Below are 22502 nucleotides of genomic sequence, written 5' to 3'. Positions count from 1 at the left end.
GGTGTAGTGAACACATCTTTGGGCTAGTAATCCAGAAGTTCAGACTAGAAACATAGAACAGGAACGTGAATGTCATTTGACCTTCTAGCCTGCTCCTCAGTTCAATACGATCATATCTGATCCTCAAGCAGAATACCCTAATCCCACCCTCCGCTACATCCCTTCATCCATTTAGCCAGGAGAACTATATCTAATTTCTTCTTGAAAACACAAAGTTTTAGCCTCAGCCACTTTTGTGGTAGTGAATTCTATAGTTCACCACTCTGTGGGTGAAAGAATTTCTCCTCATGTCAGTCCTAAAAGGTTTACCCCCTATTCTTTACATATGATCTCTAGTTCTGGACTCCACCACCGTAGGAAACATGCTTCCTGCATCTAACCTGTCTAGTCCTGCTAAAATTTTATAGCTTTTCTAAGACCCATCCTCATTTTTTTGAACTGCAGCAAATATAATCCAAATTGACTGAATCCCTCCTCATACGTCAGGCTTGCCATCCCAGGAATCATTCTGGTAAATCTTTGTGCTCCCTCTATAGCAAGAGCATCCTTCCTGAGAAAATGCAAAGCTGCACACAGTATTCCATGTGGCCTCACTCATGCCCTATATAATTGCAGCGAGACATCCTTGTTCCTGTACTTGAATCCTCTTGCTATGAAGGCCAATGTCCAGTTTGTCACCTTTATTGCCTGCTGCTTTGTTTTCAACAACTGGTGCACGAGGACACCCAGGTCTCATTGAACAATCCTGTCTCTCATTTTGCAGCCATTCAAATATTAATCCAACTTAATTTTGTGACCAGAAAGGTTAACCTCCCATTTACTTGCATTTTACTGCATCTGCCCACTCATTTAGCCTGTCCAAATTACATTGCAACATCTCTGCATCCTCTTCACAGCTCATCCTTCCACCCAGCTTTGTGTCATCTGTAAATTATGAGCTATTGCAACTTCAACTTTTAGATCTGGTCTATCCTTTTCCATCACTATTTTAAAACTAATCGAATTATGGTTGAGAATCCAGAGAGAATATATTCCTGTTAGGGTGAAAGGAAAGGCTGATAGGTATAGGGAATGCTGGATGACTAAAGAAATTGAGTGTTTGGTTAAGAGAAAGAAGGAAGCATATGTAAGGTATAGACAGGATAGATCGAGTGAATCCTTAGAAGAATATAAAAGCAGTAGGAGTATACTTAAGAGGGAAATCAAGAGGGCAAAAAGGGGAAATGAGATAGCTTTGGCAAATAGAATTAAGGTGAATCCAAAGGGTTTTTACATATACATTATGGACAAAAGGGTAACTAGGGAGAAAATAGGGCCCCTCAAAGATCAGCAAGGCAGCCTTTGTGTGGAGTCGTAGAAAATGGGGGAGATACTAAATGAGTATTTTGCATCAGTATTTACTGTGGAAAAGGATATGGAAGATATAGACTGCAGGGAAATAGATGGTGACAGCTTGCAAAATGTCCAGATTACAGAGGAAGAAGTGCTGGATGTCTTGAAACGCATAAAGGTGGTTAAATCCCCAGGACCTAATCAGGTGTATCCTAAAACTCTGTGGGAAGCTAGAAAAGTGATTGGTGGGCCTCTTGCCGAGATATTTGTATCATCGATCGTCACAGGTGAGGTGCCGTAAGACTGGAGATTGGCAAACGTGGTGCCACTGTTTAAGAAGAGCAGTAAAGACGAGCCAGGGAACTATAGACCAGTGAGCCTGACCTTGGTGGTGGGCAAGTTGTTGGAGGGATTCCTGAGGGACAGGATGTACATGTATTTGGAAAGGCAAGGACTGGTTTGGGATAGTCATCATGGCTTTGTGCATGGGCAGTCATGGATCACAAACTTGTTTGAGATTTTTGAAGAAGTAACAAAGATGATTGAGGGCAGAGCGGTAGATGTGATCTATATGGATTTCAATAAGGCGTTCAACAAGGTTCCCCATGGGAGATTGATTAGCAAGATTAGATCTCATGAATACAGGGGGAACTAGCCATTTGGATACAGAACTGGCTCAAAGGTAGAAGACAGAGGGTGGTGGTGGACGGTTGTTTTTCAGACTGGAGGTCTGTGACCAGTGGAGTGCCACAAGGATCGGTGCTGGGCCCTCTACTTTTTGTCATTTACATAAATAATTTGGATTTGAGCATAAGAGGTACAGTTAGTAAGTTTGCAGATGACACAAAAATTGGAGGTGTAGTGGACAGTGAAGAGGGTTACTTCAGATTACAACAGGATCTTGACCAGATGGGCCAATGGGCTGAGAAGTGGCAGATGGAGTTTAATTCAGATAAATGTGAGGTGCTGCGTTTTGGGAAAGCAAATCAGAGCAGGTCTTATACACTTAATGATAAGGTCCTAGGGAGTGTTGCTGAACAAAGAGCCCTTGGAGTGCAGGTTCATAGCTCCTTGAAAGTGGAGTCGCAGGTAGATAGGATAGTGAAGAAGGCATTTGGTATGCTTTCCTTTATTGGTCAGAGTATTGAGTACAGGAGTTGGGAGGTCATGTTGTGCTGTACAGGACATTGGTTAGGCCACTGTTGGAATATTGCATGCAATTCTGGTCTCCTTCCTATTGGAAAGATGTTGTGAAACTTGAAAGGGTTCTGTTGCCAGGGTTGCGGATTTGAACTATAGGGAGAGGCTGAACAGGCTGGGGCTGTTTTCCCTGGAGCGTCGGAGGCTGAGGGGTGACATTATAGAGGTTTACAAAATTATGAGGGGCATGGATAGGGTAAATAGGCAAAGTCTTTTCCCTGTGGTCGTGGAATCCAGTACTAGAGGGCATAGGTTTAGGGTGAGAGGGGAAAAATGAAAAAGAGACCTAAGGGGCAACGTTTTCACAGAGGGTGGTACGTGTATGGAATGAGCTGCCAGAGGAAGTGGTGGAGGCTGGTACAATTGCAACATTTAAGAGTCATTTGGATGGGTATATGAATAGGAAGGGTTTGGAGGGATATGGGCCGGGTGTTGGCAGGTGGGACTAGATTGGGTTGGGATATCTGGAAGGCATGGACAAGTTGGATCGAAGGGTCTGTTTCAATGATGTACATCTCTATGACTCTATTTAGTTCCCTCATCTTCATTAACATAGATTGGATAATGACCCCTGTATCCTAATGTTTGTTCCTGTCTGATAACCAATTTTCTACCCATCTCAATGCATTGCCCCCATCCCATGTGCTTTAATTTTACACATTTAATCTCAAGTAGGACTTGGTTGAAAACCTTCCAAATAAACCATGTCCACTGGTTCCTCCCGATTGACTCTACTGATTACGTCCTTGAAGAATTTGTCAAGCATGATTTCGCTGTGTTTAGTAAATCCATGGGACTGTCTGATTTTACCACTGTTTTCTAAGTGCTGTGCTATAATATCCTAGGTAATGAACTCTAGCATCTTCCCCACTACCGATGTCAGACTCACTGGTCAATAATTTCCTGTTTTCTCTCTGCTTCCTTGTTTAAATAGTTGGGTTTTATTAGCTACAATTCAATCTGTAAGAACTGTCCCAGAGTTTAAAGATGACCACCATTACATCGTGTTTCTAGGGCCATTCCTAAGTACTCTGGGGTGTAGATGATCAGGCCATAAGGATTTATCAAACTTGAATCCCATCAACATTTCTCTGCAAATACAGATTAACTTCCCCCTCTTCCTTTCTGAAATCTCTTCCCCATAATTTCTGGTATGTTTGTATCATTTTTTGTGGGGGCACAAGCGAGGTATGAGTTTAGCTTGTCACTCTTTTCTGGTTCCCCATTATAGATTCCCCTGTTTCTGATTGAAAGGGACTTATATCAGTTTTCACCAACCTTTCTCTCTTCCCATATCTGTAGGAACTTGGACAGTCAATTCTTCTGTTCCTGCAAACTAACTTCTCATGCTTTAGTTTCCCCTTAGTCAATCCTTTGGTCTTCCTTTGCTAACTTCTGAACTGTTTCAGTCTTCAGATCTTCTGTTTGTTGTTGTCAATTTTATGCCCCTTGCATATAATACTATGTTTAACTTCCCTTGTAAGCCACAGTTTGGCACTGTCCTCTCTGTACTTTTGCACTAGACAGGAATAAACAGTTCTTGGAGTTCACCTATTTGCCTTTTGAATGCTTGCTATTGCCTCTCCACTGTCATTCCTTTCAGTAACATTTTCCAATTCGTCATAGCCAACTCTCATGTTGTACCATTGTAGTTTGGATTCAGGACCTCGCCTCAGGATCAACTACCTCACTCTGCATTTTAATGATATTCATATTATGGTTGCTCATCCCCAAGGGGTCGTTTGCAAGTACAATACCAGTTACTCCTTTGTCACTGCAGAACACCTGAAGATGGCCTGTTTCGAGTTAACTGGCTGATCTGTCCCAACGCTCTGCAGATCATAAGATACTGTCTTGTCAGCCATTCAGCCCGTCAACTTTGCTGTGTAGTTCAATCATGGTTGATATGATTCTCAAACCCATTCTCATGCCTTCTCCCCGTAAACTTTGATTCCCTTACCAATCAAGAACCTACCCATCTGTCTTAAATGCACTTAATGACTTGGCCTCTAGCCCTCTGCAGCAGTGAGTTCCACAGATGCACCACTCCGACTGACGAAATTCTTCCTCATCTCCGACCTAAAGAATCGTCCCTTCATTCTGAGGCTGTGTCCCCCTCAGCTGGTGGAATTTAAATTCAATAAATAAATAAATCTGGAATTATATAGTTAGTCTTGATAATGGTGACCGTGACCTGGCAATCTCATCAATTGTCATAAAATCCCTCAAAATCCATGAGAAAAAGAAATTTGCTGTCCTTTATGTGGTCTGACTTGCATGTCACTCCAGGCCCACAGCAATGTGGTGACTTTTAACCACCCTCTGAAATGGCTGAGCAAGCTTCCTCAGATGAGGGGAAATAAGGGATCAGCAATAAATGCTGGCTTTGGCAGAAATGCCCACACGCCCATAAGCAATGCAGCCAAACCGAAGCCCCATCTCCTGTTGACTTTGTTTGCATCTAAAGTCATTAGATGAAGGTCAGGAGAATTTTCCCCCACTGAATTTAATTGAGATTTCTGATATCAAAATGGAGCAACTTTATTTCAAATTAGCTAACCTAATACAATAGGACCAAGCTTCAATGAACAGTACTTGCTGCATTGTATGCTGCTGGTTTATGTATCTGAAACTGCCACTGAGTACTCATTAACTCTGTTTATGGTAGGACCAAATAGGTGAGATGATTTAATTCTGAGGAACGGCCACTCAACCTGAAACGTAAACTCTCCATTGATGCTGCCACATCTGTTGAGCTTTTCCAACAATATCTGTTTTTGTTTCTGATTTACAGCATGCTCAGTTTTTTCAGTTTGAAATGATTTAATTTTTTCTTGGCTCCATGAGTACTGATATTTACTGTTTATATGCTTTGCCAGACATTTGTGTGTCAGTTGAATGCATTGATACAAAATTAGTTCTTTGTTTACTTCATGATAGGGTAAGATTATTTGTTTTACATGCGACCTAACAACCAGTTCATGAAGTCCTATTTTTGTACCATCTGGTTTGTTTAGTGGGAAATGTTGTGGTTTGTAAAGGGATGTTTTAGTCCAAATATATTTCAGATGAAAGCACCAAGATGGATTGCAATTGGCAGGGTACTGTGAGATGCCTGACAACGAATAGAATGTGGGCTTTTAGAACTCCATTGTGTGTTTCTAAAAAGCTGTGAGGGTAAAACCTTAGGGCACTCCACTTAGAGGGTTTGCTGAGAATTTGTGCCTTTGCACCTTTATGTGCAGATTTTTGTTGAGGGCCAGATTGGCATCTACTTTTGTTATTGCTTTGCTTCTATTTTAATGCCAGCAATGCAATAAATTATTTTTTTAAATGTTCTGAAGGAACAAAGGGGAATATTTGTTCAGTTAACTTTCATGATTAAAGGTGCGCAGAGGATTAATGGTTACTGGTTTGGGGTGGACGTTAGATGCGGATTTGGTCTAGCTTAGCTTCTGTTTGCAACAGTGACCGAACCACCTGGCACATTGCAAAGTGCTGTGTATAGATATTCCACCTATTTCACCTCCTACCAATAGAAGCCCTGGCTGCCAAATTTGCAAAGATAGCACTCGTCAGTACGCCCTGGTTCACAGGCAAGCGGTGAATGACGTTCCATTGCTGTCAGTTGGTTTGAGTGATGTGCATTTAAACCTTTCTCATCATACACACTCATCGCAAGTTCTGCTGACGTCTATGACTCTTAGAGCCGCTATTATCTTCTGTTTGCCCAGGAAAGACTGAATTCAAAAGATTTTGTGTTTACTGACAACTAATGTGCTCTGGGGTGGGGCAGACAAATACATTCTCCTTGGACTCACAGGGTGGCACAGTGTCTCAGTGGTTAGCACTGTTGCCTCTCAGCGCCAGGAACCCAGGTTCGATCCCAGCCTCTAGTGACTGTCTGTGTGGAGTTTGCACATTCTCCACGTGTCTGCGTGGGTTTCCTCCGAGTGCTCCCATTACCTCCCACAGGTTAAAGATGTGTAGGTTAGGTGAATTGGTCTTGCTAAATTGCCCGTTTAGTTGGGGGGAAATGGGTCTGGGTGGGTTATTCTTTGGAGTGTCGGGTTGGACTAGTTGGGCGAAGGTCCTGTTTCCACACTGTAGGTAATCTAATCTAATCAAGTTGTGTTCAACTAGACACTAGAAGATAGTAAGTCTGCCACCAGTGGTGGTTCAGCTTACAACTTGGGATCTAAATTCAGCAGTTCTCTATGTTTCTACAAATTTTCCAGTTAACCTGCTTGTTAATAGGATGTTAAATTTGATTATTTTTTTCCCCCATTTGACCTAATAATAAGGCTGGTCTTGGCTGAGCAAGCAGCAGTATTAATGTCAGTATTCTGAAGAGATTAGTTGGTCAGATTGCAAGAATATGCTGTGCAGAGGCTATTTTGAAAACTTTAAGGCTTGGTGTTGCCAGGCTTAGTTCAGATTCCTGGAGTTGAGTAAATTGGATGAAGTGATTTCTTTTCAATGTCAACAAAAACTACTTTTGTCAATTTCTCCATTTGGTGTGGGGGCAGTTGGCCATAGTGTACATTAATATTCAGTAGGCTGAGTAAATCAATGACACTTTATTATTAAAGAAGTGTAGGAGGGAGAAATTGGGAAAATATAGGTGTTTTAGAGCTGGTCATTGAAAACCAGCATGGATTTGTGAAGAAAATGTCTAATAAACAAAACTGAATTTCTTGAAGTTAAGAAATATGGCAAATAAAGGATTGTCAATTAATAGTGTCTTTCAGAATGCATTCAACAGGATTCCACGCATGGGAAATTTTAAAAATGCAAATGGTATTGGAGGCAATCTGTTGGTTTGGATTGGGAATTTATTAGGAAGGATGCAACAACTCAGGATAGTTGATATATGCTGATTGGTGGGATGCCACTAGTGGTGGGTGGCGTATGTGTTAGCAGAAGCTGTTTGTTAGGTGGCACAGCAGATAGTTTAGATGAGAGGTGGATGTTGTCACTGGACAAAATTGGGGTAGAAATGTTAGGTCATCCATTTCTCAATCCAAGATTAGAGTATCTTCGAAATGAGAAGAAGCTGGGAACTGATAATGCTTATAAAGGTTCAGGAATAAGAGTACAGAACACACTAACATCTGATGGATTGGTATAATAACGGATTTTTTATTTGAGATCAAAGCAGTAGAAGTTATTCTCCGATTGTTCAGAGTTCTGGTTAGGCCACATCTGTTAACTTCTGGGCATAAGTTAAGAATAATAGTCTCGATCTTGTGGTCAGCTGTCTAGCAGTGATGATGACCACTGACTGGGCTGAGAAATGCATGCTAACCTGGTTAATTGACTACAGTGCAAATTTCAACTGCTTGCTGCAACATAGTCCACCAACAAGAGTATCTGCAGTAAGGCCTTGCACTAAACCAATCACACTGAAAGGGAATCAGAAAAACGAAACAATTAAATTTCTTATCAGCCATTCACCTTGATTCTTTACCAGTTTGTGCATTAATTTCTGTCCAAACAGGATTGTTAAACAGAGAGCTGAACTTGTGGATGCGTCCGTGAACAGTCTCTGCACCTGTTGACACTGACTGTAAATAAATCAGTGTTAAATCCAGTGCTGGTTATAGGCAGTAAGTCAAAAATCAAATACAGCTACCTAACACTCAGTTGTGGCTCTCCGACGCCATCATTGAAGGTTTCTGTCTGGACCACTGAGAACCTTGTGACTTCCAGTTTTCAATACACGTGACTACTGGATGTTGTGGCACTATTCCAACTTTGATTAGCAGCAAATACTTCCTCTTAAGCTGCCCTCAGGATTTTGTACTTCAAGCCATTACACTGACTTTGGATGGATATCTAGCACAGATTCAGAGGAATAGTTTACGTTCAATAAGGATCTGTATATATAATAGTGTAGTGTTAATAGGATAGGTGGAGAGCAATTATTTCCACTAGTGGCAGAGTCTAGATTAAAGAGTGCAACCGTCGAATAATAGATATTTTTAATCAATCTGCGCAGATAGGTTTCAACATGTTTAGAACAGGTAGGAATGAACTCTGGCCAAGACCACTGTGCCATAAGAGCCCTATAACCTTTGAATTGCATAGTGTCAGCAAACACTTCAGAAGGGGATTTGGAAATCACTCGTTCCCCCACTCTGTCTCCCTCCCCTCCCTCCCTCCCTCCCCTTCTCTTCCCTCTCCCTCCCTCCCCTTCTCTTCCCTCTCCCTCCCTCCCCTTCTCTTCCCTCTCCCTCCCTCCCCTTCTCTTCCCTCTCCCTCCCTCCCCTTCTCTTCTCTTCCCCCTCCCTCCCCTTCCCTTCCCCACAGTATCCACGATCACCCACATATAGTTTTAAAGGAAAGATTGTTTTTTGTTATAAACATGGACATTGAGAACTATGAAATCTGATAGGTTGAATGAAAAAAATATAAGTCTTTGCTGGAGGAAGTTTGAGTAGCTGACTGGCCAACTCTTTGTTTTCATCTATATATTTATTAGGCTAGTTCTTGCCATATGTAATTTATACTGATTGATCTCTATATGCATGTGTGTATACGGTTTCTTCTTTGTTTGAGAACATTTTCACAAAATGACTGAAGCAAAAAACTGGAAATGTTGGAATTCTGAAATAAAAATATAAAAAACTGGGAATTCACAAATGGTTAGGCAGCATTTGTGTGGAAATAATGCATCATTGATGACTTTTGCCTCATAATTGAGAAATATTAAGAGATGAGTTTTAAGCAAATACTGAGGTGGGGGGGGGGGGTGAAATAGTGGAGGAAGAAACCATGAACAGAAGTTAAGTTCTGTAATGGGCAGGAATGTGGGAGAAATTAAGAGACATAATTTTGAGGAAAACAAATGGCTGATATTACACTGCAGAACTGGCTATGGATCCTATCTAAATTGCAGCTCAGATTCTGACTTGACTGATGTGTAACTCCATTTGTAGCAGATTTTCTTGTGTATTTGGAGAGTTTTTTGATTTGCTAGGATCTGAATTTGATAATCCAGGCCATTCCAGAATGGTTGCTGAATTGTTACTGGTGTCTTCGCCCAAACATGCATTAAACTGAGACCCTCCCATTCTACTGTGTTTTTAAGATTATGGAACATTATTTCAAGAAGAAGAGGAATGTCTCGTATCCCAGCTGACTGACTTCCTTCTAACAACAGCAAATTACAGATATTGCTAGTTTATTTGTATGAACAGGGTAGACTCATTACATTATACAGAAATTCATTGTGCATTAAACCTTTGGTGAAGTATTGGTGAAGTCTTGTGCATTTTCAGTATTCTTGTTTTCTTCAGTTTCTTGCTTAGTCAGTTGTGGACACAGATTTCCTTGAAACAGTTTGTCAAATCCAAACATCTCTGTGTTTAAAGGCAGAGGAGGTCAATCAGCTCTGCGTTTTGCTCGCCTGAGAATGGAGAAGAGACACAACTATGTGCGGAAGGTAGCAGAGACGGCTGTGCAGCTCTTCATCAGCAGCGACAAGGTGAACGTAGCAGGTCTAATCTTGGCTGGATCAGCTGATTTCAAAACTGAACTCAGCCAGTCTGACATGTTTGATCCGGTAAGCTAAATATTAATTGTGTGCTTATTGAATTGGAAATACATCGAACCGCCTGCCAAGCTGTGAATCACAAAATACTACTGTTTACACAGGAACAGTCATATATATTAATTTTAAACTGGGAAACTAAATGCAATATTGCCAAGTTGCAGATGAGACAAAGTTGGATAAAAGGTAGAACTGTGAGAAGGATGCAGTCAAGTTGAGTGAATGGGCAAATGCATGGCAGATGAAGAATAAAGCAGATAAATGTGAGGTTGTGGAGGCTGGGGCTGCAGCTTATTCTCTGGTTCTAGATTAGGAAAAAGGGAGGTGCAACAAGAACTGACTGTCTTTGTACATCAGTTGCAAAACGTGTGAATGCAGATGCAGCAGGCAATGAAGAAGACAAAAGGATTCGAGAACAGGTTCAGGAGCATCTTGCTGTAATTGAACAGCGCCTTGGGGGAACCATAGCTGGAGCATTGTGTGCAGTTTTGGTCTCCTTATCTGAGGAAGGATGTTCTGGCTATGGAAGGAGTGCAACAAAGGTTTACCAGAATGGTTCCTGGAATGGTAGGGTTGCCATATGAAGACACACTGGTTGGTTTGACTGTATTCACTGGAGTATAGAAGTATGAGGGGGTCTCCTAGAAACCTATAAAATTACTACAGGTAAATGCAGGAAGGAGCTTCCTGATGACCACAAAGACCAGTGTCAGGGGTAATAAAGGTATGGGATTGGCTATGCTAAGTTACCCCATAATGTACAGGGATGTATAAGTTAGGTGGATTGGCCATGGTAATTGCAGGACTATGGTGATAGGGTTGAGAGGAGGGTTTGAGTTAGTTGTTTCTTCGAGCGTTGCTGCATTTGATGGGCCGAACGGACTCTTTCTGCAATATATAGATTCTATGAAGGATGGATTTGTTCTACGGCTTTGGAAAGTTACTTTTTCATTTAGAATTTAGATTTGAATCCAGAAAGAATTCCTCATGTGTATTGTACAGCAAATGTTTTTACTTCTTCACTGTCTGACAGCACCCCCAGTACTAATTGTTTTCAGCATCAACAGGTCTTATGGATTTTGATTTTCACCAAAACTGTGTTAAGGAAAGGAGAAAGTGTTCAACCATTTATTCCTTGATCTGTTGCATTGTTCATCAAGTTCATGTCCAAGCTGTGAAATAATTGCATATGTCTGCATTTGGTTCAGATTCCTTAACTTTTTGTGTTACAAGGATCAACTGATGTCAGAATTAAAAAGAACCCATTTTCTGATTTTTGTTTAGTATCTTGTGATTTCTGGGAGGTGTAACTTTTCTCATGGTGTTGAGACAGCATTTGGTGAGACCACTGTCTTCTGTCTATTATCCCACATTTAGAAAGTAAACCCCCTACTTTAATTCACCAATTTCTCCATCCCCCACCCATGTAGAACTTTCCTTTGACTGGTCTGGTTACCATGGTGACAACATGTGCAAGAAGTGTGTCCAACTGCAGCTTATTGGCAAATTGTATTTCAGAACTGAAGCTACAAGTGAATTCACTGTGAAGCATACGTGATGCTGAACAAGTCATGGATAATGCATTCAGTGAGGTGGTCACATCACAGGTGAAGACTCGACGAGCAGTAAAGGCAACTTGACTTGGAGTCCTGCTTTGTCTATGAAGGTCGAACAGCAACTGAGAAGCTCAGATTTGTATATTTGAGCAATTCAGCACACTTTGACTTCATTCACCTGACAGGCGTTTCAGGTGCTGATGGCCCACTCAGTGGGCTAATTGGAAAGTCATTAAGCTAACGATAGCTTCCTCACCCCCCACACATCAGAAGTTCTGTTTTTGAGGTGTTGTAACTGTAAAAGCATGAGAGCCTGTTCTAGAATAATGAGTCTTTGCTTTCTTTTGTTCAGAGCTGGCTAGAAAGAACTGCTTATCTCCAAGTACAGAAACATTATGGAAGAAGGGTCGCTGGACTTGAAACATTAATTCTGCTTTCTGTCCACAAATGTGCCAAATCTGAGCTTTTCTCATAGTTCTGTTTTGTTTCAGATTTCAATAACCTGCGATTCTTTATTTTATTTTCATCTCCAGGTCCCTTGTGTCAGCTTTAGCTAGAATATCAGAATAATGCAGGGTGTTCAGAAGCTTGTGGGGCTGTGATCTTGTAGCAAACATAGATGTTGGAGAAACTCTGGTGTAGCAGCATCTGTGGACAGAAAAGCAGAGAAGTTGTTTCGAGTCGAGTTTAACTATTCTTCAGAACTGGCTTTCTGTACTGTTTGATTTATACTTTTGCCCTGATTGTAGTTGTGCTGAAAGAGGCTATCCTTGTTAGTGCTGGTAAATCCTTCAGCTAATTTAACAAAACACAGTAAAGCTCACCTCGTCTCATAACCTGTTAAAATATGAGTGACAGAGAACCACCCAAATTCCATTATTTAACAAAAAATATCAATTTATTCTTTAACTCTAAAAGTGAACATTAAACAACAACTATTTCCAACTCTATGCCTCCTTTCTCTTAAAGGTTTGTTATCTATCTCCCACTGTATAACAATATACTGATCCAATAAAGCCCCTATTAAATTTACAGCAACTTAATTTTTCAAAACCAAACAGTGGCTGTCGTTTCCCTGGGTCATCCTCAGACTTCTGTTGCAAAGATATTTCACATGAAAAAGGTACCTTTGACAGAGTGTTGTGAATAGCAGTCTTTCAGTGGCAGTTAGTGCTCTTTCTGGCCAATTGTCCAATATGCCTACTTTTTTTATATCCCAAATATCGGATCGTCTCATTGGTTCGATGTTGTCAAAATAGAAAAATTAAAACTATGTTTGACTTTATTATCTTGGCTTAATTTGAACTGCTGTAAAAACAACTGGGGTATCTAGGTTACAGCCAAATGTTACATCTTTAATTCTCCAGCACACTCTGTGAATGCTCGTCAGTTGCATGATGACAGGTGTTTGCCAGCTTTCAGCTTTCATTCTGTCTCTCAAAGGTACTGTAAAGTTATAGTACATACCTTCAATTCCTAACACTTCCTTGCTGCTGGAGAACTTGAATCATAACACCAAATTCTGCAGTCAGTAATGTGAGCTTTCTGCAAATGAAGGAAACAGACAATGTCAAGTTTTTCTGTGCCTGTAAAGACCCCTAGTTTTCACCCGTGGAGGAGATGGCTCCACTGAGTTTGGGCACAGTCTGTCTCCAGTCTGCGTTACCTTGCCTGTGATCCATAACTATTAAGGATTTATTTTGGTATTTAAAAGCCATGCAAGTGTAAATTGGAAATGGGAGTCTGCCACTTCTGTACTGTTTGACCTAATGGTGTTTTTTCTTAGATTACTGGAAATACTTGTCTCATCATAAATCTTTATGCTTTTGTACACAGCGATTGCAGAGCAAAGTACTGAAACTAGTGGACATCTCTTATGGAGGTGAGAATGGTTTTAATCAAGCAATCGAACTGTCGGCTGAAGTCTTATCCAGTGTGAAATTTATTCAGGAGAAAAAACTAATAGGTAAGAAATTCCGGCTGTTATCTGCAAATGTTTTAGATTCCTTTTAAAAAGAATGCTTGCATTTTATAATGACTTTCACAGTCTCAATGTCTCAGAGCACGTTATAGACAGTCAAGAAACTATCATGTAGGAAGCATGACAGCCAATCCTCCCACTGTAAAATTCAATCAATTGCAGTGATGTTGGTTGCCCTTTACTGGCCCTATGGCAGTGGTGTTCCTCCTGGAGTCATAAACTCTCATTGAACGTTGTATTGCCCTCACCTACTCTCTGTATATACGGTTACTTTGAGTAAAGTTGAGTGGAGAGTGACCAGAGAAAAGAACCAACAGGGTCCCGTTACTCGTGTTGGTGTCTATTCTTTGTTTCTTTTGTTGAATAATTTTTGCTTAAATCGTAATTTTTTAAAAAAAATTATATTTAGGGCGATATTTTGATGAAATCAGCCAGGATACAGGAAAGTACTGCTTCGGAGTGGATGACACGTTGAAAGCGCTGGAGATGGGTGCAGTTGAAATTCTGATAGTTTACGAAAATCTAGATATAATGCGATATGTTCTCCGCTGTCACGGCACAGAAGGTATTTGGAAATCTCCTTTTTGTCACTTTTTCACCATCATGTTTACACTTCGTAGGATGTAGTTAAGACTGGATGTAATTGTTAATGTACAACTGATATTTGAAATAAGCAAGCATATTAATTGTCTTCTAATTTCCTAGAAGAGAAAATCTTGTACCTGACACCTGAACAAGAGAAGGATAAATCCCATTTCACAGACAAAGAGGTACAGTTTTCTTTGTACACAAAACAGCAGCAAATGGGGTGAAAGGCAATTTTTGAGGCTTTACATTCTAAATCTTTTTGATTTTGATTAAAATGAGGGGTGTTTGATAGGAATGACTGTCATATGTGGGATCTCTTTAACATGAGATCTATGAAAGGTCACTGGTTTGTGTAGACTCCCCCACCCCCCACCGCTCAACCCGAGATGGCACTGACTTGCATTTAGGATGTGGTGACGGAGCTTGTAAGTTATCTAATGGTTATTGAGGTGCACCTTCAAACTGTTTTATTGATGCATAATAAAAAAGAATTATATTGAACCAATGATGAGACATTCGGATGGCCGACCAAATGTTTGATCCAAGGTGTTAGTTTTATGAAGTGTTTTAAGAGGAGAGAGAAAGGTGAAGAGATTTCGGGAGTCGATTACAGAGGAGGACAGAGACAGAGGTTTAGAGAGAGATATCAAAAACTTGAGACCTAGACGGCTGAAGGCAAATCAATTCAGGATTAACTGAAAGATCCAAACTGGAAAAATGCACAGTCGGCTGAGCAATGTCCAGCAGGCAATAGAACAATGAAGTTCACAGCAAACACATCTTTCAATTTCTGCGCACACTTTTGAATATTGCTGTTGCCAAAACTTTTTGTCTTACGCTTACCAGGACAAAAAAAAAATGCTAAATTTTAAATGATCGCTGCAATTTATACTCAGGCAAAAAGACAGCTGATTGGTTGGCAAGCTGACTTTGGTAGAAGCACTGCCATGGAGAAAGCAGTGGGAGATGTACGCTCCCAAAACTCCGGAGTAATTCAGTAAAGTGCAAGGCTTGAACATTTTCCTTTTGTTTGCAGAGGACGGGTCCCTGTGTACGAATGTATGTCGCTTCTAGCAAGGGTAAATGAGCCACAGTACGAGCTCGACTGATTATCTTAAATTCAGTGCCAGTGTGATGCCAGGTACGTAGGCCCAACAATTGGCTGATCAGACCAAACAGCATGTTCCTTCGGTTGTTCATATTGCATAGATTAGAGACTGAACTCAACCAGCCTGTGCTTGCAAAACTCAAACTAAAAGTCACTTTTGGGCGTTTCTATTTCAAAACAAAATAGAATAGACAGGAACATGACAGAAAGAGTATGCCTCTCCTGGAGTGGTTTGCCAACAACTTTCAGCACTTGCTGACCAATCGTGAGTCTGCAAGTAGCTACACTAACAACCAATTTAAGATAATTGGTGGAGCTTGTAATGTGGCTCATTTACATTTGCTCAAAGCTTGCTTCAACAGCATATCTCTCCTTTCAGCACGATTCCAATTCTGTACTCCCAAGAAACTGTGTTTACATGTATTTTGAGTGTGAATTTTGTCTTAAGTTTCACTTTCCTTTACCTTCTTGACCAGTGAAATAACTCTATTCTCTGACACGAGATAAGCCTTGTGAGCGAAGTACTTTGATAGTTAGATTTGTACACTGCTGTCCTGAATTTTTTTTGTCATGTGTCTGCTGGTTGCTATGGAGTAACCGAGTTAAATGCGTTCACTCAAACCTTATTGACATTTTTTTAGTTCTGCAATAGATTTTATCCAATGAATGTGAGTTGTGAATGGGGATTAATTAAGATTTGTTGCTGTTTTTCATACATTGATATTATTGCTTCAAGTTAACAGTTGACTGGATTGAAATGAAGGCATTCTGGGTTGAGTCTCAGTTATTCTTCCTGTTAAAACATTGCCTATTTTGAACTTGAGTACATATAGGTAAGACCATATATTGCGGATTGTGACACTATCTTGTGTGTCACTTTTTACACACAAAACCCAACACTGAAGTGCTAGATATGGGTGTAGTTACATTAATTACAGATAAATGGTCCTCTTGAAATTTCAGTGAGTAACAAAGTTGAAGTTGCAAAATGTAAAATTTATTTTGGTTTTGTTTCTTCTATTTGTTTAAAAAAAACACTAAAATGTAGACTGGACAGGAACATGAACTGATAGAAAGCATGCCCCTCCTGGAGTGGTTTGCCAACAACTACAAAAAATTTGGAGCTACTCTGGAGATCGTCACAGACAAGTCGCAAGAAGGATCTCAGTTTGTGAAAGGCTTTGGTGGGATTGGTGGTAAGAGCTGCACGTTTTGAGCTGTGAATTGTATAGTCAACTGACCAACTGTTGCTGTTGAATCATAAAATCCTAGAAATGTATAATACCCACCATTTGCTAATCTGTACTTCCAAAAGCACTAGACCGGTGAGTCTGACATCAATGGTGAGTAAGTTGTTGGGAGGGGATTCTGAGAGACAGAATCTACATGCATTTGGAAAGGCAAGTACTTATAAGGGATAGTGAGCATCACCTTATGCATGGGAAATCGTGTCTCAAACCTGACTGAAGTTGTTTGAAGAGATGACCAAGAAGATAGATGAGGGAAGAGTGGTAGATCTCTGCATGGATTTCAGCAAGGCCTTTGACAAGGTACCACAGGATAGACTGATTATTAAAAATAAGTCACATGGGATCCAGGGCGAGTCAGCCAATTGGATACAAAATGAACTTGATATTTGGAGACAGAGGGTGGTGGTAGAGTTATTTTGCAGACCGGAGGCCTGTGACTAGCAGTGTGCTGCAAGGATTGGTGCTGGGTCCATTGTTATTTGTCATTTATAGAAAGGATTTTGATGACAATATAGGAGGCGTGTATTGTGGATGACGCCAGACTGGTAGTATAGTGGACAGTGAAGAAGGTTATCTAAATGAACAGTGGGATCTTGATCAACTGCCAGTGGCTGAGTTTATTTCAGATAAATGCGGGGTGTTGCATTTTGGTAAGACAAAACCAAGGTAGGGCTTGCTTAGTTAATGTAAGGGGCCTGGGGACTGTTATTGAAGAGAGAGACCTCAGGGTGCAGATGCATAGTTGCCTCAAAGTGGCATCACAGGTAGGTAAGATGGAGGAGGTTTTTGGCATGCTTATCTTCATTGGTCAGAGCATGGAGTACAGGTGTTGAGGTGCCATCTTACTGCTGTACAAGACATCGGTGAGGCCACATTTGGAATTCTGTATACGATTCTGGTGCCCTGTTATCGAACAATGTTATTAAACTGGAAAGGGTACAAAGAAAAGGCATGTTGCCAAGCCTGGAGGGTTTGTGTTATTAGGACAGGCTGGTAGGCTGGGACATTTTCTCCTGGAGCATAGGAGGCTGAGGTAGCATCCGAGGAACAGGAAAATCGACGTTTCGGGCAGGAGCCCTTCATCAGGAATCACTCCTGCCCAAAATGTTGATTTTTCCAGTTCCTCAGATGCTGCCTGACATGCTGTGCATTTGCAGCACCACTCTAATCTTGACTCTAATCTCCAGCATATACAGTCCTCACTTGCGCGTAGCAGGATGAGGGGTGATCTTATTGGAATTTATAAAATAAAAGGAGGCATAGATATGGTGAACGCCAAGATCGTTTCCCAGAGGAGGGAAGTCCAAAACTAGAGAGTTTAAGAGGGGGAGGGGAGATTTTATAGAGGATCATACATGTATGGTCCAAGCTGCCAGAGGATGTGGTAGGCGCAGGTGCCTCTTCAGAAGGACATTTGGGCAGGTACATGGATTGGAAAGGTTGAGAAGGATTTGGGACTAGTTCAGGTAAATGAAACTATTCAGTTTGGGAAACTTGGTTGGCACGGATGAGTTGGGCCAAAGGGCATATTTCCACACTAAGTGAGATATGCTAGTCTCATTTGCCAGCATTTGGCCCATATCCCTCTAAACCTTTCCTATTCATATACCAAGCTGGGTGGCTTTTAAATGTAATTGTGCAAGCTCCCACCACCACTTCTGGCAGCTCAATCTATACATGCACCACTCTGCATGAAAAGGTTGTCCCTTAAGTCCCTTTTAAATCTTTCCCCTCTTAAACAAATCCCCTCTAGCTTTAGACTCCGCAACCCTGGCGGAAACATCTTGGCTATTTATCCTATGTATACCCCTCATGATTTTATAAACTACTTTAAGGTCATCCCTCAGCCTCCGACACTCCAGGCAAAATGGCCACAGCATATTCATCTTCTCCCTATAGCTCAAACTCTCCTATCTTGGCAACATCATTGTCAGTCTTTCCTGAACCTTATCAAGTTTAACAATATCTTTCCTATGGCAGGGACACCAGAACTGAATGCAGTTTGCCAAAGTTGGCCTAACCAATGTCTTGTACAGCCTTAGCACAACCTCACAACTTCTGTACTTGATGCACTGACCAATAAAGGCAAGGGCACCAAATGCTATCTTCACCACCCTGTCTACCTGTGGCTCCACTTTCAAGGAACTAGAAACCTGTATCCGGTGGACTTTTGATAGGCATCACTCTCCAGGACCTTACCATTAAGTGAAAAAGTCCTGCCCTGATTTGCTTTTCCAAAATGCACACCTCGCATTTATCGAAGTTAACCTTCATCTGCCAATCCTCAGCCCATTGGCCCATCTGATCAAGGCCCTTGATGTACTCTGAGGTAACCTTTGCTGTCCACTACACCTCCAATTTTGGTGTCATTTTCAAACTTACTAACTATTGCTCCTATATTTACATCTAACTCAATTACATAAATATCAAAAAGCAGTGGACCCAGCACCGATCCTTGTGGCATTCCACTGGTCACAGGCCTCCAGTCTGAAAAGCAGCCCTCCACCACCACCCTCTGTTTTCTACCTTTGAGTCAGTTCCGTATCCAAATGGCTAGCTTTGCTATGTTCCTTGTGATCTAACACCTCTAACCACTGCAGCATGCAGAACCTTGTCGAACACCTTACTGAGGTCAATAAAGACAACGTCCATTGTTCTGCCTTCATCTATCATCTTGGTCACTTCTTAAAAAAAGTCAAGTTAGTGAGATATTATTTTCCACGTACAAAGTCATGTTGACTATCCCTAATAAATCCTTTCCAAATACATGTAAATCCTGTCCATCTGAATCCCCTCCAGCAAAGTGCCCACCACTGACATCAGGCTCACCAGTCTATAGTTCCCTGGCTTTTCCTTACCATCTGTCTTAAATAATGACTACATTAACTAACATCCAGTCAATGATACAAAGATGAAGACAGGATTTCTAAAAGCACAAGCATGGGCACCGCTGTTGACCATTCAGCCCTTGAGCCTGCTGTGTCATTGGAGATGAAGGCTTATCATCTACCTCAATACCACTTTCCCATTGCTATCCCCCTGTCCCTTGATGTCATTAGCAATGATATTTCGGTCTTAAACATTCTGGTTGAGCCTCCACAGCATCTGAAATAGAGAATTGCAAAGATTCACCACCCTCATGAGTGAAGAAATTCATCCGCATCTCAGTCCTAATTGGCTTACTGTTTATTCTGAAACTGTACACCCAGGATACTTTGTGTATCTACTTGTCTGTCCTTTTAAAAATTTCTGGAAATTATTAAGAGATTACCCCTCATTCTTCTAAACTCTAGAGAATGCAAACAATACCATTACAACAAAGAAACCTCCACTGTTATGGGAGTTTTGGGGCATTATAGAGTCAGAGTCATAGAGATGTACAGCATGGAAACAGACCCTTTGGTCCAACCCGTCCATGCCAACCAGATATCCCACCCCAATCTAGTCCCACCTGCCAGAACACGGCCCATATCCCTCCAAACCCTTCCTATTCATATACCCATCCAAATGCCTCTTAAATGTTGCAATTGTACCAGCCTCCACCACATCCTCTGGCAGTTCATTCTATACACTCACCACCCTCTGTGTGAAAATGTTGCCCCTTAAGTCTCTTTTATATCTTTCCCCTCTCACTCTAAACCTTTGCCCTCTAGTTCTGGACTCCTCAACCCCAGGGAAAAGACTTTGTCTATTTATCCTATCCATGTCCCTCATAATTTTGTAAACCTCTATAAGGTCAGCCCCAGCCTGTTCAGCCTTTCCCTATAGCTCAAATCCTCCAACCCTGGCAACATCCTTGTAAATCTTTTCTGAACCCTTTCAAGTTTCACAACATCTTTCCGATAGGAAGGAGACCAGAATTGCATGCAATATTTCAACAGTGGCCTAACCAATGTCCTGTACAGCCGCAACATGATCTCCCAACTCCTGTACTCAGTGCTCTGACCAATAAAGGAAAGCATACCAAACGCCGCCTTCACTATCTTATCTACCTGCGACTCTATTTTCAAGGAGCTATGAACCTGCACTCCAAGGTCTCTTCGTTCAGCAACACTCCCTAGGACCTTAACATTAAGGTTTGCTTTTTTAAAATGCAGCACCTCGCATTTATCTGCACTAAACTCCATCTGTCACTTAGCCCATTGGCCCTGTTGTAATCTGAGGTAACCCTCTTCGCTGTCCACTACACCTCCAATTTTGGTGTCATCTGCAAACTTACTAACTGTCCCTCTTATGCTCGCATCCAAATCATTGATGTAAATGACAAAAAGTAGAGGGCCCAGCACTGATCCTTGTGGCACTCCACTGGCCACAGGCCTCCAGTCTGAAAAACAACCCTCCATCACCGACCTCTGTCTTCTACCTTTGAGCCAGTTCTGTATCCAAATGGCTAGTTCCCCCTGTATTCCATGAGATCTAACCTTGCTAATCAGTCTCCCATGGGGAGTAAATTCTTCACAGGAATTTCACAGTGCAGTGGTTTTTTACAACTATCTAATCCTACCACAAACCTTCCACTCTGCAACCCTGCACATGTTAACCTTTTAAATAAACACTGACCTAGCCTTAAAACAAACTTGTGCAGGATCAGAAATTAATGAGCTCATTTGTCATAAAACAAACAGATAAGTATTATGGACCACACCAAACCCCTTCAAAATATTCAGAAGACAGTCTAGACCTAACCTTTTCTTCTTTTAAAGGTAAATAGAAGGTGTTGTTTCTCAGATGCAATTCGATTGGCCAAACTACCAGATTTAAAGCAAAACTCAGGAATTCATCCACTCTAGTTAAAATATAGAAGGAAGAAAAATTTGGAATAGCAACTCTATTAGAAAACCTAACAAAATAATAGATGCAGTAACTATTACTAATTAACCGTCCAATATAGTAATATCCCATAAATGCACCTTTGGCAAATGGCAAAAGGCAAATTCAGAAAATATTGTCTCACATGCAACTCTGGTAGCCCAGGCGGAAGAAACATCAAGAAAATATTGCCTATAGCACCTGGGAGAGATTTACTGCAGCTTCCAGCCCTGCTGAGTTCCCAGCAACAACTGCTGATAACTAAAAAAATCCTGGTTCTGTTGGAGTTTTATCGCACCCATTCAGGCAACTTCTATTGTTCCAACTTATTTTTTAAAAAAACAAGCTGTTTATTGTCATGGGTCTGGTGGACTGTTTGGCACCTCTGCCTTTAAAGCAGCCTAATAATAAACAAAAACAGGAATTATAACCTCTTAAAGCCATAGTATTGTCATGCAAGTCCTGTTGCATCTGGATGAATTGCGACTGTGTTGTCGACTAAAGAAATTGAGGGTTTGGTTAAGAAAAAGAAAGAAGCATATGTCAGGTATAGACAGGATAGATTGAGTGAATCCTTAGAAGAGTATAAAGAAAGTAGGAGTATACTAAAGAGGGAAATCAGGAGGGCAAAAAGGGGATATGAGATAGCATTGGCAAATAGAATTAAGGTGAATCCAAAGGGTTTTTACAAATATATTAAGGACAAAAGAGTAACGAGGAAGAGAATAGGGCTCCTCAAAGATCAGCAAGGCGGCCTTTGTGTGGAAACACAGAAAATGGGGGAGATACTAAATGAATATTTTGCATCAGTATTTACTGTGGAAAAGGATATGTAAAAGATATAGACTGTAGGGAAATAGATGGTTACATCTTGCAAAATGTCCAGATTACAGAGAAGGAAGTACTGGATGTCTTGAAATGGGAAAAGGTGGATAAATCCCCTGGACCTGATCAGGTGTACCCTAGAACTCTCTGGGAAGCTGGGCCTCTTGCTGGGATATTTGTATCATCGATAGTCACAGGTGAGGTGCCGGAAGACTGGAGGTTGGCAAACGTGGTGCCACTGTTTAAGAAGGGCGGTAAAGACGAGCCAGGGAACTATAGACCAGTCAGCCTGACGTCG

General features: G+C 41.2%; 1 protein-coding gene across 1 annotated transcript in view; it reads left to right on the top strand.

The window, feature by feature from the left end:
* Positions 1–22502, top strand: part of LOC122556782 (eukaryotic peptide chain release factor subunit 1) — a 64820-nt gene that overhangs the window by 37647 nt on the left and 4671 nt on the right. Inside the window, exons 5-9 of the mRNA XM_043703949.2 lie at positions 9909–10099; positions 13480–13609; positions 14034–14189; positions 14330–14394; positions 16369–16516. Of these exons, the coding sequence (XP_043559884.1) occupies positions 9909–10099; positions 13480–13609; positions 14034–14189; positions 14330–14394; positions 16369–16516 (690 nt within the window). The remainder of the gene's footprint in view (positions 1–9908; positions 10100–13479; positions 13610–14033; positions 14190–14329; positions 14395–16368; positions 16517–22502) is intronic.

The sequence above is a fragment of the Chiloscyllium plagiosum genome, unplaced genomic scaffold, assembly GCF_037043375.1.
Source record: "Chiloscyllium plagiosum isolate Xiang-an unplaced genomic scaffold, Cpla_swu_hap1 HiC_scaffold_16, whole genome shotgun sequence".
NCBI classification, from domain to species: domain Eukaryota; kingdom Metazoa; phylum Chordata; class Chondrichthyes; order Orectolobiformes; family Hemiscylliidae; genus Chiloscyllium; species Chiloscyllium plagiosum.
This window is presented reverse-complemented; position numbering and strand designations above follow the sequence as displayed.